Below are 16,992 nucleotides of genomic sequence, written 5' to 3'. Positions count from 1 at the left end.
CCCGGTAGAGGAGGCGACCACACAGTAAAAAAAGATTCGCCGATTCGGTGACGTCTGGGCGCCAAAACGAGAATATTACAAGAACAGCAACACCCTCAAACTGTTCTGGCGGCCCTCTGTTCGTTTCGGCGACGCTCGGTCTAGTTTCGGAGGCGCTCGGTCCGTTCCGGAGCGGCCACCTCACCAGAACGGCACTGCAGTCACCCTCCCGCCACGACTTTTAATCGCGTTTTAAATGTGAAATAGGACACAAAAAAGTCAGGGGCTGTCAGAATCATTCGCGTGTCATCAAAGCGTAACGTTGCCGGCGGGCACGCACAAATATGCACAAACAGCTCAAAAACAGTTGTTGTGGTCATCCTAACCTCTCTGGCGGAACACCACCTGGTGACGCAGGTCACCGTTTTGGTGACAGACCGTCGCCGGGTTTGTAGGGGTACCCGTTTCGGTGAGATTGGATATAGAACTACCACCAAAACAGCGAATCTTTTTTTACTGTGCATGGACTGGGGTGACCAGAAAAATAAATTATTACAGAGTAACATAAATCAATATGAGAATAGGCAAAACTATCTTTGCACGATATAGAGTTGAAATGTTGGACCGTATGAAGCGTATGGGACGGCCCAAAGTTGCCGATATGCATCGCCACTTTTCCTGTCGTTTTCCGGGCATTCCGCCGGAGCTTCCACCGAAAGGCCCGTACGTAATTCGCTGCGTGACCCCTCTGCGCGGAACGAGCCGCGTGACGCTTGATGAAAGAGGACAAAGGATCCACGTGGAGGGGGCGGGCGAGCGCCCAGCGCGACAAGCTCACTAATTACACGGCCCTGCCTGAAGCGCCATGTCGCTCCTCCGATTCCTGCTGGTCGGGACGCTTGTCCCGATGCTGAATGGTGGCAACCACGCTCGAGGCAAAAGCATCAACACGTACGCTGTACGGAGCCGGGTGATTGTGGTGACCGTAGATTTAGCATGTTTTAGCCGCACACGGCAGAAACGGTTTCTGGTTGGAGCGCCCTGGAAAGCGCCCACGCCTTTACTGTATGCTGCTTTCGGAAAGCCAGGAACCGTTTTTGACTAGTTTTGTCAATGTGTCAATAATTTGTAATCCCTAGGGGATCTTCACCAATGAAGTAGTGGGCCTGAGTGGGCGCAAGCGTCTAGGTACGGAATTATTTAGTTTTCTGTTACTGGCCTCACTGAAAATCCAAGTGTGGGACAGGCATGCACTAGATAACGTGGGACAAAATGTCCCACGCTTGTAAGTGTGGGACACGGTTTGTCCCACGCGAGGGGGTATGCACTCGCGTAATAGTCGGTTCACTCTATCTGTAATAGCACGCGTAATAATACGCGTAATAGCCGAAATTGTCAAAATTTTATCAATTTTGGTGTGTTTAAGGCCGTTTTTAGCTGAATTCCGATTAATTTGTGGCGTAATAGAGCGTAATAGCGTAATAGTCGGTACACAGGTTCAGAGAGCGCATACCCTCTCGGTCCCACGCTTGTAAGCGTGTAACACGGTTTGTCCCACGTTATCTAGTGCATGCCTGTCCCACACTTGGATTTTCAGTGCTTCGAGCCCGCTAGGTAGTCACCCGCTACCACTGCAGGCGCGGTTGAAGGAGCCCACGACAGGGAGGGCGATTGTGTATATTTTGCCTACCTACAGGGGCATGTGATGCTGGTTGCCTACTATCAGCCCCCCCCCCATATTACGGATCGAATTTTATTTGTAATACGGATGTTTTTGTCCGCAATACAAAGGTTTTGGTGTCCGCAATTTACAGATAATTTTGCAACTTACAGACACTAAAACCCTTGTTTTACGAACAAAAACATCCGTGCTACAAACGAAATTTGGTTCATAATATGGCTTCATACAACTGTCCGAAACCTACAAAACGGGTATCAGTCTAAGGACTTAAGGGTGTAGACATCTGCACCCACTACGGTAAAAAAGTGGTAAATAAAAAATGAGTCGCTCGGGGTGCCCAAGATACCTTCAAACAGTAATAACTTTCCAAAGAATCGTTTCCTAGTACAAAGGCGAAGTCCGCCTGCCTGAAAGGTAGGCAAAAAGTCCCACTGCCCCTATGGGTAAGCAACTTGTGCCCCCCCCCCCCCCATACACACACCCACACACATACATACATACATAAAAGTTTCTGGACCCGCACCAGGCCACACGCCAAAAAAAAACTTGTCTTTCTATCACAGTCGTTTCAGTCATGCGAACCAAAACACACACACAACTCTACCGTTACGCTGACGTGAAAGCAGATGATGAATGAGATTGTAATCCAATTCGTATCGCAATGACAAGTTTATATGTAGGCATGCTTGCGATTGGTATCACTTGCGTTGTTGGGACACAGGAATGCCAAAAACTGACATGTGTGCAACTCAAAAGTATTGATGAGACTACACTGGTTTTCTAAAGGTTTCTAAGAAAATGAACTCAATTCAGAACCAATACCAGTTTAATTGCAGTATTGGCGCCATGAAAAAGTCATAGCATTATAAATGCGATAAATATTGTTTTGCATCTTTACTTCTCTAGCGTAGTTATCACTTGATCCAGGAAGCGGAAGAAGGGAATAACTTGACTTACAGTATCCCCAAATTGAGTTTTCATTTTATTATTGTGCCTTAGAATGGTTTCCATCACTACACCAAATTATTTGACTGAATTCGAAGCAGTTTAGGAGAAAATCCACATGGAAAAAGGGTATAACTCAACTTCACCCCTTTTACGGTCTAAATTTCATTGGAAATTGGAGATAACTCAACCGAAGTCCACATGAGTCCGTTTGACAAATTGGCAAAAGGATATAACTCAACTTGTATTTTTATGAATCTAGTGTAAAAAGAATCAACTCAACTTAACCCCCCCCCCCTTAATTTTAAATTTCAATTTGGAAAAAAGAGCTAAGTCCAAAAAATACACCAGAGTAACATACACTTTATGCAGACTATTGTTCCACTTGACTTGTCTCCAAATTCCTCTTTGTTTAGGAAATATAAGGTGAGCTGACTCTGTTTTCCATTTCAACGGAAAGCGATAAGTCGCAGAAATCCTCTACGGAGTGACCTTACACTTTTGATTTTTTTCCAAAATTTTACTAATGCTTTTTGAAATTATTAACATCTGCAACATTCATTTGTTTTGTTTTAGTTTTCCCTGCTAACAGTTTTTGGTTTCTCCTGGAAAATGGCCAAAATTGAGTTATCCCCATCTTCCGCTTCCTGCGGATCAATTGAGAGCGTAAAAGGGGTCGAGTTGAGTTATATCTTTTTGGCCCGTCCCGTTTATTTTTTGAAAAATATGACGGCGGGACGGGCATATAGTATGATCCCTGCTGTGCGTCCGTCCGTCCGTCCGAGGACTTCCCATGGTCCGATCGTGACGAAATTTGGTACGCAGCCTCCTAAGAACCGCCCGGTGGCAGCAAATCCGACCCGAGCCCCGGGGGCGCTCCTGCAGGTGCATCATGGTCTACATGGGGTCGAGGAGGATCTCGGCAACGGATGCAGCTAGGAGGGCATGTAGGGGTATTTTTGGAATCGGGGCGACGAGAAAAAACCAATGGTGACAGTTTTGAGCGAATAGGAGAAGTTCGGACCCGGGTTCAAATCCCAGCGGGTTATTTTTTGAACATTCTTTTTATTCGAGTTTTTGCATTGTTTCTGATGTTTTTGAGGGTGCTGACGACGAAAACGACATTTATTTTAACCCCAGACTAAGGTTTAATTCCCGTCAGGGTCAAACATAGGCGAAATTCGTACGTTTCTTAACGTACGGGACGGGCGAAAGTTGCCGATGTATATCGCTACTTTTCCTGTTATTTCAAAGTATATTTTCTCTCTAACTGCTTGAAAGTGATTCAAATAATTTGGCGCAATGATGTAAACCATACTTAGGGACAATAATGCATTTAAAACTCAATTAGGAGATAAGTCTAATTATTCTCTTCTTCCACTCCTTGGACCAATTAAACCTCGAATTAAACTATGTTTTAATCTAACCAGCGTGCAGTGGAAACGGTCCAAATGCGCACGGACTCCGACGGGACCTGGACGGATCTTTGTTCAAATCGGTATCGCTCAGGGGAGATATCTGGATTCGCTTATAAGCGAATAGGCCGTGGTTCCGGATGAATCGGCTGGGACGAGAAACATGTTTTCTGGTTTTCCAGGGACCGTATATTGCCTTCGCCCACACTTTTGACCCCTGCCCCTCAGATGAAACCTTGGGCGTGATGTCGGTTCGTCCAAGCCATTTCAACCCAAGCAGACCCTTCGACCGACAGACTCTGACGGGATATTTTAAACCAAAAGTAAACGTGACGAACAATAATTGGGTAAGTCAAGCTGTCAAGGACGTGGTCCTTGCTTCCGCGGGGCACGGTTGTCTACGATATAACTACACTCTCATTCCAGGAACGTGACATTACGTTGAAACGAACGTGACAAAATATCACGTTCGTTTGAGCATTGTGTAACATTCGTTTGCGTGTGAATTGGCCAAAAATCAGCTTGTTCACATTCAAACGAACGTGACACAATGCTCAAACGAACGTGACACAATGCTCAAACGAACGTGACTTTTTGTCACGTTCGTTTCAACGTGATGTCACGTTCCTGGAATGAGAGTGTACATTTGCTCTACGATATTGTCGGAGTAAGCCTTATCAGGAAACAAAGCAAAGACCAAAAATTCAGTAATATCAACACAAATTGATGTGAAGACAAATTCAATCTTTAACATGGTTCACCATCCATGTGACAAAAAAATGGATGCAGAGCTACTCAGTCCCCGCTAGAAGTTTTCCATCCAAAATTTTTCCACTTGATACTTGAGAAGTAAAAATGACCCTCTCCCTATAAGAAATAATATCGGGAAGTATTTCATAACGTCGCATATTCTTGAAGAATTTTGTCTTATTATAAAACCTTATCAAAAAACAAAATATCGATTTTTTACTCGTTCTTTACACACCACTCACTAACATACAAGACTCTATGTGAAGAGAACGAGTATTGTGTTCAAAAATGAGTTTTGGGGGGACATCTTTCATCTCAGATCTCACAGCATGTGGGAAAATGAGAGTGGTATCAAATGAAAGATGGAGTGTCAGTCGCTTGATCGTAAATGAAGTTTTTTTTACTTGCAATGAGAAATATTGAGAAAATGAACATGAAAGAGAGACGTTTTTAGTGCACTATGTGAAACTAACCTCTTTTCACGTGTCTGTATCTTTTGATGTTGAACGCCACTGAAACGCAAAGTACAACACGGGAAAAGTACCGCCTGGGATTCCCAGGCGCATCATGGGAAAAAGGGCCTATTTTCCAGGCGCTGCCTGGGAATCCCAGGCGGTACTTTTGCCGTGAACAACAATGACACGAGATCTTTGGTCAACAAAAATCTAGGAGGGTTTTTTGCAAGTGACAATGGATAATTTTGAGAAATTTGGTAATAACGAAACATTGTTTGACCCTAACCATGATACATGTCTCAGAACTGCAAGCTGTGTCATCTTAATGAATTTCTTTTTGATGGTGTTGCGCGTCTTATGTTCGAGATGAGAGATGAAATAATAAGTTTCATTTGACTGTTTTCTAAAATAAATGTGTCCTTCTGAGGGTTTGGGTCATGGAAAAAACAGGTTTTTCGCACGGACTCACGGACTCTAGTGTAAAAAATTCGATTGTGCACGAGAATCGATATCTCGAGATATCGCGATGCATCGATGTTCCCTGCCTGAGAGGAGAACCAACCGGAAGCGTTCGTTAAAAGGCAAAATTACAAATCGTCAGAGGACAATTCATGTAACGATCAGCGACTGACACATCAATCTAGATTTGTAAAGAACGAGTCCCTCCCATGTGATATCAATTCTTTGATGTCTTTCCTTCTTGTTTAAAAAATTAATACTACTACTGCCCCCTTAATATTTCAGAGCTTTGCTACGACCCGAAAATAGTAGGAAATCGACATCGATCGTACCACGACCGGCCTTCTAAAAAAAAAAAAAATACGATTTCAAGAAATCCTAGGAGTCATGAAGTTAATATAGTTATTGTGTAGGAGTGTGGTGAAAGGAAAAAAGTTGTGTAAAAGGGATAGGGGTTGGTTTGGGTGCGAATGGCAGTGGTACCAATATGGTCGATGTGCCACCCGTCAAAATTTAAACTTGGCAACAAAAAGAAATCAAAATGCCGTAAAATTCGAAAAACTCCAATGCTAATGTATTCCACAGTGGAACATCTTTGAAGTCAATCATTATTAAAATGTTCGTGGGAGAAAGGAGGCAGTAAATTAATTTTCGCGGGTTGGCAACAATCTTCTCGGCAACTGCGCCCTTACGAAAATAGCGAAGCCGAAAACACGAGTAGTCGCGCATTAAAACTGCCCCGCCATTGTTGCTGACGTTGAATTGTTTGGCTTGTTTCAAAAGGCGGTTCTCTAGTCATGTTTTTTTCAATTCTGTGTAATAGTTCTCATTCACAACGTAATAACACCACGACGGTTGGTTTGACAAACTTTATAAACTCAGTAGGGATGGTTTCGAATCGCAGGTGAGTCTTGTTCGAGGAACATGAGCACTGAAAGTCGCGAGGTGGAGCGATGTGGTCATCGTGCTAACTGAATGAAAAGAAACATCAAACAAAAACTAGAGCTAAGACAGAGCTAAGAAATATAATTTTGTTTTATTGATTTAGTAAAGAGTTGATAAATGAAAAAATTGTTCTATTTTTTCAATATTTTTAAATCTTTTCTTCAACATGTGTCCTCAAAATATATTCAGATATGTCATAATTTAATCAGATTAATTTTGTGGTAGAAAATACACATTGAAAATGAAACAAACACAAAACTCACAATGAGTGTAGGTTTCCATGTTGGTATGACTGTGTAATGTTCCGCGCATGAGCAAAGACATTCCCATTAAGAATTTTCATCAGGCAGTGCCAATGAAAAGACTGCGTCCAAAAAACCCTCTTGTGCTATTGTTGCATCTGTTCTATCACGGTCGCGAAAAGTTTTTTTTATTCGAACGTCCTTTTTCAAAGAAGCGACCGTTTTTGGGGTAACCTGTACACAAGCGAAAAGGAGCCATGCTATTGGTTGGGTTTGGCTCGGCTCCCCCCTCTCTCTTCCCTTTTCGTTGACGAGTCGAGCTTTGCTATGGAAACAGTGATTTTGACGGCAATTTTCTCAAAATTTACACGGTAAAAACGGTTCCTGGTTTTCCCAGGAACCCCCTGGAAATCGCCTATGTCTTCGCCATAGGGCTCCTGGGAAAACCAGGTACCGTTTTTACCGTGTATCGCTAAGATTTCAACCATATTCCAGAATTGAAATCACGTCTCAGAATTCTACCAGTCTGCAAAATCTCATCAAAATCGTACAGAGAGGTTTCGACTTGCATAAGGGGCCACGCGATCAAATCCCAGCGAGGCTGAATCCTGGGTGATACTATAAGGCTACTTCGTGCCTAAAAAACCTCTTATATAAGCTTTGAACAGGACCCTACGAGTGGCCTGTCAAAGCGTCTGAGCACAAACACCGTTCAAATTGGCATTTAAGGCGCGCGTGGACCTGGCCGTGCGATCCAACAACCAATGGAAAGACAACGCGTTCGTCTTGAACTTCCGGAACTCGGCGTGTTCTACGATGCGGGAGCATGTGCCTGACTTCTTTCGCATCGTTGCGAAACACAGCGGGGCAACCACGGATACGAAAGCACCCTGCGTCATTCCAGCCGTAAGTTTGATGTATCGTAGTGGCCGATGGACTCCTTGTCCATAACGATTGCCACATTCGTGCATATGTACATTGTGTACTTGGTTGTAAATCTGAGGTAAATCTGCTCCACAAATCGAGAAGCGTACATTGAACGCTCTACCTGGGGCTTGCCTGCAAGCACGCTCCAACTAGCGCATGCCTGCCAAGCATGCACTTACTAGTGCATCGGGAAGCGTGTACATGACATGTATGCACTGGTTACTGCATGCTTGGCAGACATGCGGAGGGTAGCGCGTGCTTGCAGGCATGCTTCAGGTAGAGCATATCATGAACGCTTTCCGATTTGTTAGGCGACGGTTAACATACGTGACCAATTAATCGTGTTGTCAGGACAATGTAAATGCATATCCCGGGCGTAAACAGGTACTCTTCAAAGGCCCAGGAGAAGGATACGTGGCCACAACACACCAAATTCTTGTTGACTTAAGCATAATTGTGCATGCACAGTTAAAGTGCTAAAAATTCCGTACTTTAGGACGGAAAATGTACTTATGAATAAAGTAGGGAAGTATGAAAAAGTATGGAACGTCCGCACTAGTTCCAGGAACTCGTGTAATCGGGTAAGGAAAAGTAGTACAGAAGTTCCGTAGTCGGTCATGTACGAACGGTCCCGGCAAATTATTGACCATGACATGTTCCGTACTTTTTTCTGCCCTTTTTTTCTCGCAGTGACTTTTACGTAAAGTGTGCAAAATATTCTGCATGACAGTGAACATTTATGCATGAAGATGCATAAAATATTCTTAGTCATGCATAATTTTATCCACACCTCGTATGCCTGTGCATGCATAATTGTGCCTAGAAAAGGCATAATTGTGAATGTAAAAGTCCACAAGAGTTTAGTGTGAAAGTGGACATTTTCAGTGAAGCTGGTCCAGAGACCAGCTCCTTACTTATTGACTGGATGAATCGCTTTATACTCCAGGGACACTTCGCCTTCAAGAATGAATCAGTTGCCTGGACATTTCCCAGCTTCCCTGTGATGCCTTATGGACGCTACAAGTTCCGAGCAACAGGAGGCTTCTCCAAGTCCACCGCTCATCCGTCGTTTTGTGTGGCAGTTGACTGCGAAGTCATCCCAAAGCCGTCATAAGTACGAGGGACAAGATATGCTCTGCAAATTCAACAGTGTACTCAGTACACTCTAGTTAGAGTGTACTCATGAGTACACTCTAACTAGCGTGTACTCGGATGAGTACACTCGGTTTCAGGAACGAATGTCCGCAGAAAAAATGTCCACCTAATTTATGTCCGTTAGGCAAAAATGTCCTGCAAAAAAATATGTCCGTATGGCAAGAATGTCCGCCCATTAATTGGCCGCATTTTTAAATGTCCAACTATTTGTTTGTCCATAGTGACACAAATAAATTAAGTCCTTTCTCTAACAATTTTATTTCGAAATAACATTTGACAATCATAGTTTGTCCTTGTTACATGACAATCATTGACAATTAATCTGGCTGCAACTTAATGTTGTAGGAAATGGCCTCCAAGTATCTAAATTCTTCCCCCCCTCTCTTTGTAGTCCTCATAGTTGTTCGCCAAATTATGGATCCTCCTTTGACTCATTTCATACTTTTTGTTGACGGGCTGCTTCACGCTGATGTGACCAGCCCTTACCTGCCCCAGAATTTGGTGGAAGTCATGCTCCTCCGACCTCAACTCGTCAATAAATTTCCACACATTTGCATGATGCACAACAGTTAGTTCAGCCCAATTAGTTCGGTGCCGAAAAAAACTCAGGCCATTATTGGGGGCGGTCATTAAATTATGGGACATTCTACCTTGGACATTACGTGCATGGACGAAAAATCGACGGACAAAACCGAACCGGACATTTATCAGCGGACATTTCTTCACTGTACCAGTACACTCTAACTAGCGTGTACTCAGATGAGTACACGCTTTCAGCTGCTGCCAGGCGTGCTTAGGTGTGTACTCATCTGAGTACACGCTAGTTAGAGTGTACTCATCCGAGTACACGCCAGAGTGTACTCATCCGAGTACACGCCAGAGTGTACTCATCCGAGTACACGCCAGAGTGTACTCATGAGCACACTCTAACTAGAGTGTACTGAGTACACTGTTGAGTTTGCAGAGTGGCGAATGATTTTCAGCGTAACACACACTGAGAAAACCTTACGAACTATTTTGGGCATTACAAAGAAAGGCTGCTTGTTACAACAAAGTATTTGGAGCGTACCTAACAAGGGAACGTTCTCAGGTGTCAGGAGCCGATTGCTCCCATACTTCGGGATCTTAAGGACCACCTCAAAAAAGAATTTTCGCCACCGACAGTTCGTGCTGAAAGTCATACAGCGCCTTAAAATGGAAGTTCAAAATTGACCAATTTCCATAAAATTGATCAAAAACTTATTTTGACCAAAAAGTTTCCAAATGGTCTGAAACGCACAGAAATACCGTTTTTTTTCGATTTTGGCCAAAAAAATTTTCTCTCTCAGAAATTGAAAAATAAATGGTTTTATTTTTTACGATTTTGACTGAAAAGTTTCCAAATGGCCTAAAACGTCCAAAAATATCATTGTTTTCCATTTTGGAAGAAATTTAATGTTTTGCCCTCTGAGAAATAAAAAAAAATGTAAAATTGCGAACTTTACAAGTAAAGCTGTCAAATGGTCAAAAACGCCCAAAAATGTCACTGTTTGAACCTTGGAAGAATTTTTTTCCCAACGGAGTTAAGGTTAATACCTGCCGATGTCACCCCAAATAACGGTAACAGAAAAAGTCTAAATAAATTCTCACATTGAAACATACGTTTCAGTGGGTACAGCAGGTAATGTTATACTCTTTAAATTGAAGAGTGTACATGGTATGCTCTAACTGGAGCGTGCCTGCAAGCACGCTCTAGCTAGCGCATGCCTGCCAGGCATGCACTAACTAGTGCATACATGCCATGTACACGCTAACTGAAGCATGCATTTAGTGCATAAGGGATAGGGAGTTGTCTGCATCAGGAAGCGTGTATATGGCATGTATGCGCTAGTGAGTGCATGCTTGGCAGGCATGCGCTAGCTAGAGCGTGCTTGCAGGCATGCCCCAGTTAGAGCATACCATGTACACTCTTCGATTTGTAGAGTAACAGTCAAATGGTCGCCGCTTGCCGGAACGTTCGTTGGAATGTGATATGAAGTAAATGTCTCGTCACGTTGACTTGATTACTACTGCATGCATGTGCCCAATAGAGTACTCCAAAGAAGCTCTGACCCGGAAGAAGAACAAAAACGGAAATTGCAGTTACTATGAGAAATATACGCAGCGCATGAGGTCCGCAGCGTATATTCCTCATAGAAACCTGAAAATCTCACTGCTGTTTTTGTTCATCTTCTTTCGGGCCAGAGCTTCTTTGTAGTACTCTATTACACGTTCAATCAATCTTCCGAGATTCCCAGGAATGTTTGAACAGATGCTTTGGCCGTGTGCATGAAATTTAAAGCGTTTCACATTGAAAAACGGTATAGAGCCATCACATTCGTGTCACATTCACTTGACCGTTGCTTTGCTGCGATTGTCGAGCTAGAAAAAACTTTGCCTTTTTGTATTGGCAACGCATTTCAATGAGAATAGTATTCTTTTAAAACTTTTCTTGCTGTCATCAGGAACACAAAAGCAGAGGGAAGAAGTTAAAAACTTGAATTGCATTAGTGAAACAAAAGCACTCAACTTATGTCCTTAATGGCGTCAACACGATTAACGCACTCGGAAAGGCGTGAATCGCTTATTGCCTTTGGAAGGGCGTCTTCATTTTGAACGAAAGTCCCATAGTAATTCACGTCCTTCCAAGCAGCATTAAACGATTCACGGTCCTCAAGTGCATAATAGAATTTTATGCCTATAACGACGTTGCTTTTATGCCTTTGTTTTACCAGTGTGCGTGTATATATCGAAGGTCAAGTTTTCTTTTTATTGATCATAAAATTGATCATATTGATCATAATTGGTCAAAAAAATCTCCCAAAATAGAAAACAACGATATTTTTGGACGTTTTAGGCCATTTGGAAACTTTTAGGTCAAAATCGTAAAAAAAATATTACTTATTTTTCTGAGAGAGAACAATTTTATGCAGAATAGAAAAACGGTATTTCTGGGCGTTTGAGACGTTGGAAACTTTTTGGTCAAAATAAGTTTTTCAGTCAAAATCGTAAAAAAAATTATTTACGTATTTTCCTTCTGAGAAAAAAATCGGTCACAATGAACTAAAACGGTAGTTTTGGGAGTTTCAGACCATTTGGATACTTTTTGGTTAAAATTAGTTTTTTGGTCCAAATTGTAAAAAAAATTCTTCAATTTCTGAGAGAGAGAAAAAAACCTTCGTCCAAAATCGAAGAAAAAAGGTATTTCTGGGCGTTTCAGACCATTTGGAAACTTTTTGGTCAAAATCATTTTTTGGTCAATTTTATGGAAATTGGTCAATTTCCAACTTCCATTTTAGGGCGTTGTAGTGACTTTCAGCACGAACTGTGGGTGGCGAAAATTCTTTTTTGAGGTGGTCGTTAAGATCCCGAAGTATGGGAGCAATCGGCTCCTGACACCTGAGAACGTTCCCTTGTAAGCTTAGAAAGAAAATACTTCGTAATTTACGAAACCTTTTCTTCGTATAACAAAGTAAATTGCTATTTTGTACTATGTATGCTGAAAATACTTCATAAGGTTAAAAGCGTAAGCACTGTTAATAAAATTTTTGTTGTAATTAAACAAGGAAGTTCTTGACAGTGGGTGTATGCTATGCCGAACAGATTGATGGCAACACATCATAATCACATCCACATTGTCGCCGATGGTACAGTTTTCTGATGATTGGATTGTAATACAAGAAGACCCAATCAATCACCTGAATGTTGGAGTACTGCCCACCTACTAGTACACAAAGAGCGAAGAAAACTCTCATTAGGCAAATCACGTTAGGCCACTCTCTTCGAAGCACAAGTGAATACTTAAACGGACTTAAATGATCCTTCATGATGTGTGAATTTTAATACAAAGAACACATTTATTCATTTACGTTCATGACAAAATTGAGGGGATAAAGAACATAACTATGTAAAATTTGTACCTGAGTTCACAACTTGAATAAATAATGTACAATGCGTACTTAACAGATCCAGGTTTTTGGTGCACGTCACTTAAGATAAACCATTTGTGGGCAAATGAGCCTGGCGTGCTCCGCTCGTTCGTCAAGCACCAACATCCTTGTTTCAATCAAAATACACACCGCCGAGTAAAACACGCAGTTCAATCACTTCGACTAAAAATTTAAGTCCTAAAGAAGGGATCCTCTCAATCAAATTACACACTCCAGAGCAGAACAGAAGCTTCAACTAAGATCATGAATTCCAAAAAGGCATGCTTCTGTTACTTCAAGAACATGCATCAAAACAACGCCACACACTACCGGCTACCTGTCCATCCAAGTGAAGTCCCCGAGCTCCGGGAACTCCGGCGCGGCGTCGCACACCGCGCAGAAGACCTTCGGGGCCCTGCCGCGCACTCGCAAGGCCTCGTCGATGCTCGCCTTCTGCCGCTGGCACGCGTTCCTGTTGTGGGGGATCTCCCTGTCGGGCACGTCGGGGTGCAGCCTTCGCAGCAGGACGACGCGTCGCAGCGCCGCCAGGCCGCAGCCGCGCAGCCCCGCCGCCAGGTCCCTGAAGTGCCAGGGGGTGTCGCCGTGCGTGGCGCACAGGAGGCGCAGCTCCATGAGGGTGGCGGCGTGCGCCCTGGCCAGCGACAGCGCCGTGGAGCTCGGCCGCAGCGACACCCAGAGCCACTGCAGGCCGCGGTGGTGCGGCGGCAGCGGCGGTGACACCACGGCCACGGGGTCGTCGCTCCAGTCCAGCGAGAGCTTCCGCAGCCGCGGCATGCGCTGCAGCGACGTGAAGTGGTGCTTCGCCACGTTCTCCACGGTCAGCTCCTCCAGCTGCAGCGGCAGGGCCGGCGGCGTCCCGTCCGTGTGGCACACGTGCAGGTGCAGGTAGCGCAGGGACGGCATCTCGCTCACGGCCTGCTGGTGCTCCGTCAGCGCCTCCAGCACGTACAGCCACTCCACTGTCGGGGCCACGCGCTTCAGCAGCGACAAGCTCCAGCTGGGCTGCTTGCAGCAGTTGACGCCGTTCAGCCGCTTCACCTGCAACGCGAAAACGCGCACTCGAAGACTGTCAACACTGAAAATTGCATGGTCGGACACATGGCCAAATTGTGGCGCGACAAAAAGTCACGCCGAAAATGGGCGTGACAGGAAATTCACGCCGGAAAACGGCATGATGTGTGCGTCACGCCGTCATCTGGCGTGAATGTACTATGTGAAATGGTGCGTACAATGCGCTTTGTGAGAAAAGTCGTGCCAAAAATCGGCATGACAGGAAATTCACCCCAAAACTCGGCGTGAATTCGGAGTCACGCCGATTTTTGCCATGACTTTTTTTGTCATGCCGTTTTTCTGCGTGACATTTAATTCACGCTCCTGCAGCGGCACGAAGTCACGCTGGTAGATTTTCAGTGAAGGTTTCGACGGCAAAACCAGCTCCCGGCATCCACTGTTAAGTTCAGCGCGGGGAAGAACTGAACACCTTGAGTAAGTATTGCAGTATTTCATGATAAAAATAAAAGCGAGGGGTGAATCACTAGTGTACTCATGTGTACACAAAAGCCCGTACTCTGTACTCACGAATTTTAAAAGAGCGCAAAAAACCAAACTTATTTTCCTTGTAAGACGCCAAAGAGGCGTAAAAACGTTAGCAATAAGCTCCATTCAAGAGCGTTATCAAGTGTCCTCACCTGTACTCATGTGTACACAAAAACGCTGAGTGATTCACCCCAACAGCTCCACAGAACTGCTTCTACATCGAAGTGTTTGGGCTTTACCTTGTCTAATCCTGCAGATTGCATGATGTCGTCCAGTTGCGAAGAATGTTGGACTTGATCGGTCGCTTCCGAGACGTCAAGACACTCGTCAGGGGCGTAAACCTGGAATCAGTCAGCGACTTAAAAAGGATGCACTGAAAGGCAATTCGTTCGCTACAATCTGAAGTGTTTACTCAGTACGCATCTACGGATGCATACTTGCAAGTGATGGGTCTTCTGTATACTGATCCATACTTGGATGAGTACACACCTAAAGCGTTTGCACCTGTAGGTGTGTACTCAGCAAAGTACGCATCTGTAGTGTCGAGCCGCATTTTCGAAGTCAAGGACAATTCCACGATTTCCCGGACGATTTTTCATGGATTTCGCAGCCCTCTACGGCAACTTTTACAAAAACAAAAACTTTTACAAAAAGTTGCCGCAGAGGGGCACGCAAGGAGAGGCACGGGCGCGCTTCGCAAGGCACTGGCTGTCAGTGGAATCCCACTAGACGGACAGCGGACGGCATACGCGCGGACTTCGAAGACAAATCTTCGAGGAAACTTCCCGGATGGAAAGTTAAATTCCCGACCATTTCAAGGCGTTTTAGCGGTGCTCCAATTTCCGGGACAATTCCAGGCTTATCAGTGCTCGTCGCCCTGCGTGTACTTGCAGGTGCGCAGTCGTAAATGCAAGTGTGTACTTCGTAAACGGTAAGGTTTGTGGCGAGTTACGAATGGAAACCCTACCGCAGCGTAGTTGTGCCCTGGCAGAGTGATGACGACGTTGCTTCCGCCGACATGTTGGCCGACATGCTGGTCGACATGTTGGTCGACACGTTGGTCGACACGTTGGTCGACATGTTGGCCGACATGCTGGTCGACACGTTGGTCGACATGTTGGTCGACACGTTGGTCGACATGTTGCTCCACATGTTGGTCCACATGTTGGTCCACATGTTGGTCGACATGTTGGTCCACATGTTGGTCCACATGTTGGTCTACATGTTGGTCTACATGTTGGTCCACATGTTCGTCGACATCGTTCGTCTCCTGCTTCAGTCCGCTAGGCATTTCGTCAGCTGCTTCCCAATCTCCATTAGGAGACAGAATCTGCACAGAAGTGAAGGGGATGAAAATCGCACTAGTAAACCAAAGGTTTCAAAACCACGCTCCGACACTGGTATTTCTATCGTGATAAAGTTCATGCAATAAGCAGCGATAAAAAAGGCTTATGTGATTCCTTCAAAATTAGCACAGTGGCAGCAATAAAAAATTATATCGTGTTATAAATGCAATCACGTCGCACAATAGTCGCAAAATTTCCATACGTGACATCTTACCATGATGTCGTCTGTGTCTGCCGCCGACACAGTGGTGGCGTTGTCCGCGAAAGACTCCTCGTCGCGTTCCTGCTCCTGCTTCAGTTGGTCGTGGATGACGACGCTGTCGAGAAGCGGGCCCTCTTCACGAGGCAGCGACGTCACCGCTGTCACTGCCAGCTGTGGCACCTCCTGTGGAATCGAGAGACATTGGAAGATGAGCCACTCCGTGCAAGATTAAGACATTCAGATATACATTGACTGCACCAATCAATTGAATTTTCACCGAACGTTAACCTCCTACAAATTTAACAAAATTCTTAAAGTGAGTTCCAACATCGAGGGGTCCTATTCAAAAGATCTTATCTGGGCGCTCCTATTCAAAGAATCTTATCTGCAAAGCAAGCAAATTTCACTAAGTTTGACCATTAGAGGCAGCTACTAATCAAGATAATTTGGGATTGTAGTTACACAAACTTGAAGATGAAAGATCGAAGAAATTAATAGTGCGTGTAGAAATATGTTACGCTTAGTGAAATTTGCGTGCGTTGCAGATGAGATTCTTTGAATAGGAGCGCGCAGATAAGATCTTTTGAATAGGGGCCGTCGACATGGTACCGGCAAATAGACACCTCCAGCGAGGCCTGAAGTGAAGAACAAGAAGAAGAACATAGACCGGAAACAGATCAAGAAATCGGCTTCTATCGGGGGGTTTTGGCAGGTTTAAATCAAATTATATTACAAAATTAAGCCTCCTTGAATTTTTGGATTGAGAATAAACATTCGTCATCAAGAAATGAGCGTAATTTGGCAACTGTTTCCGGATTATGTTTTTCTTCTTGTTCTTCACTTCAGGCCTCGCTAGAGGTGTCTATTGGATGCCCGTACGGGCACACACTCAATGTCATTGGGCTTATCTTTGACCCATGAAATGATGCAATTTTAAGCACACTCTGAGAAAACCTTACAAACTATTTCCAAAAGTATCAGCTCCAC

The 16,992-nt window shown here is 44.3% G+C and overlaps 2 protein-coding genes across 2 annotated transcripts in view; one reads left to right on the top strand and one right to left on the bottom strand.

Moving 5' to 3' along the window:
* The first annotated feature begins 292 nt into the window (after positions 1–292).
* Positions 293–12,762, top strand: LOC117654311. The gene is made up of 5 exons (XM_034400890.1): positions 293–937; positions 4,249–4,367; positions 7,601–7,777; positions 8,745–8,912; positions 12,575–12,762. The coding sequence occupies exons 2-4, from the start codon at positions 4,266–4,268 to the stop codon at positions 8,910–8,912; spliced, it is 447 nt and encodes a 148-aa protein (XP_034256781.1). The 5' UTR covers positions 293–937; positions 4,249–4,265; the 3' UTR covers positions 12,575–12,762.
* Positions 12,235–16,992, bottom strand: part of LOC117654363 — a 19,262-nt gene continuing 14,504 nt past the window's right edge. Inside the window, exons 4-8 of the mRNA XM_034400964.1 lie at positions 16,018–16,188; positions 15,425–15,787; positions 14,697–14,798; positions 13,631–13,959; positions 12,235–12,370 (exon numbers count right to left, since the gene is read on the bottom strand). Of these exons, the coding sequence (XP_034256855.1) occupies positions 12,235–12,370; positions 13,631–13,959; positions 14,697–14,798; positions 15,425–15,787; positions 16,018–16,188 (1,101 nt within the window). The remainder of the gene's footprint in view (positions 12,371–13,630; positions 13,960–14,696; positions 14,799–15,424; positions 15,788–16,017; positions 16,189–16,992) is intronic.

This window comes from Thrips palmi, unplaced genomic scaffold, assembly GCF_012932325.1.
Source record: "Thrips palmi isolate BJ-2018 unplaced genomic scaffold, TpBJ-2018v1 HiC_scaffold_10, whole genome shotgun sequence".
NCBI classification, from domain to species: domain Eukaryota; kingdom Metazoa; phylum Arthropoda; class Insecta; order Thysanoptera; family Thripidae; genus Thrips; species Thrips palmi.
Note: the sequence above shows the minus strand (reverse complement) of the source record. Positions and strands in the feature narration are given on the sequence as shown.

Coding starts and splice junctions, on each gene's coding strand:
- LOC117654311 (XM_034400890.1), top strand. CDS start 4,266: ATGTCGGTTCGTCCAAGCCATTTCAACCCAAGCAGACCCTTCGACCGA. Junction 4,368..7,600: donor ACGTGACGAACAATAATTGG/GTAAGTCAAGCT, acceptor TTGGCATTTAAG/GCGCGCGTGGACCTGGCCGT. Junction 7,778..8,744: donor CACCCTGCGTCATTCCAGCC/GTAAGTTTGATG, acceptor TTTATACTCCAG/GGACACTTCGCCTTCAAGAA.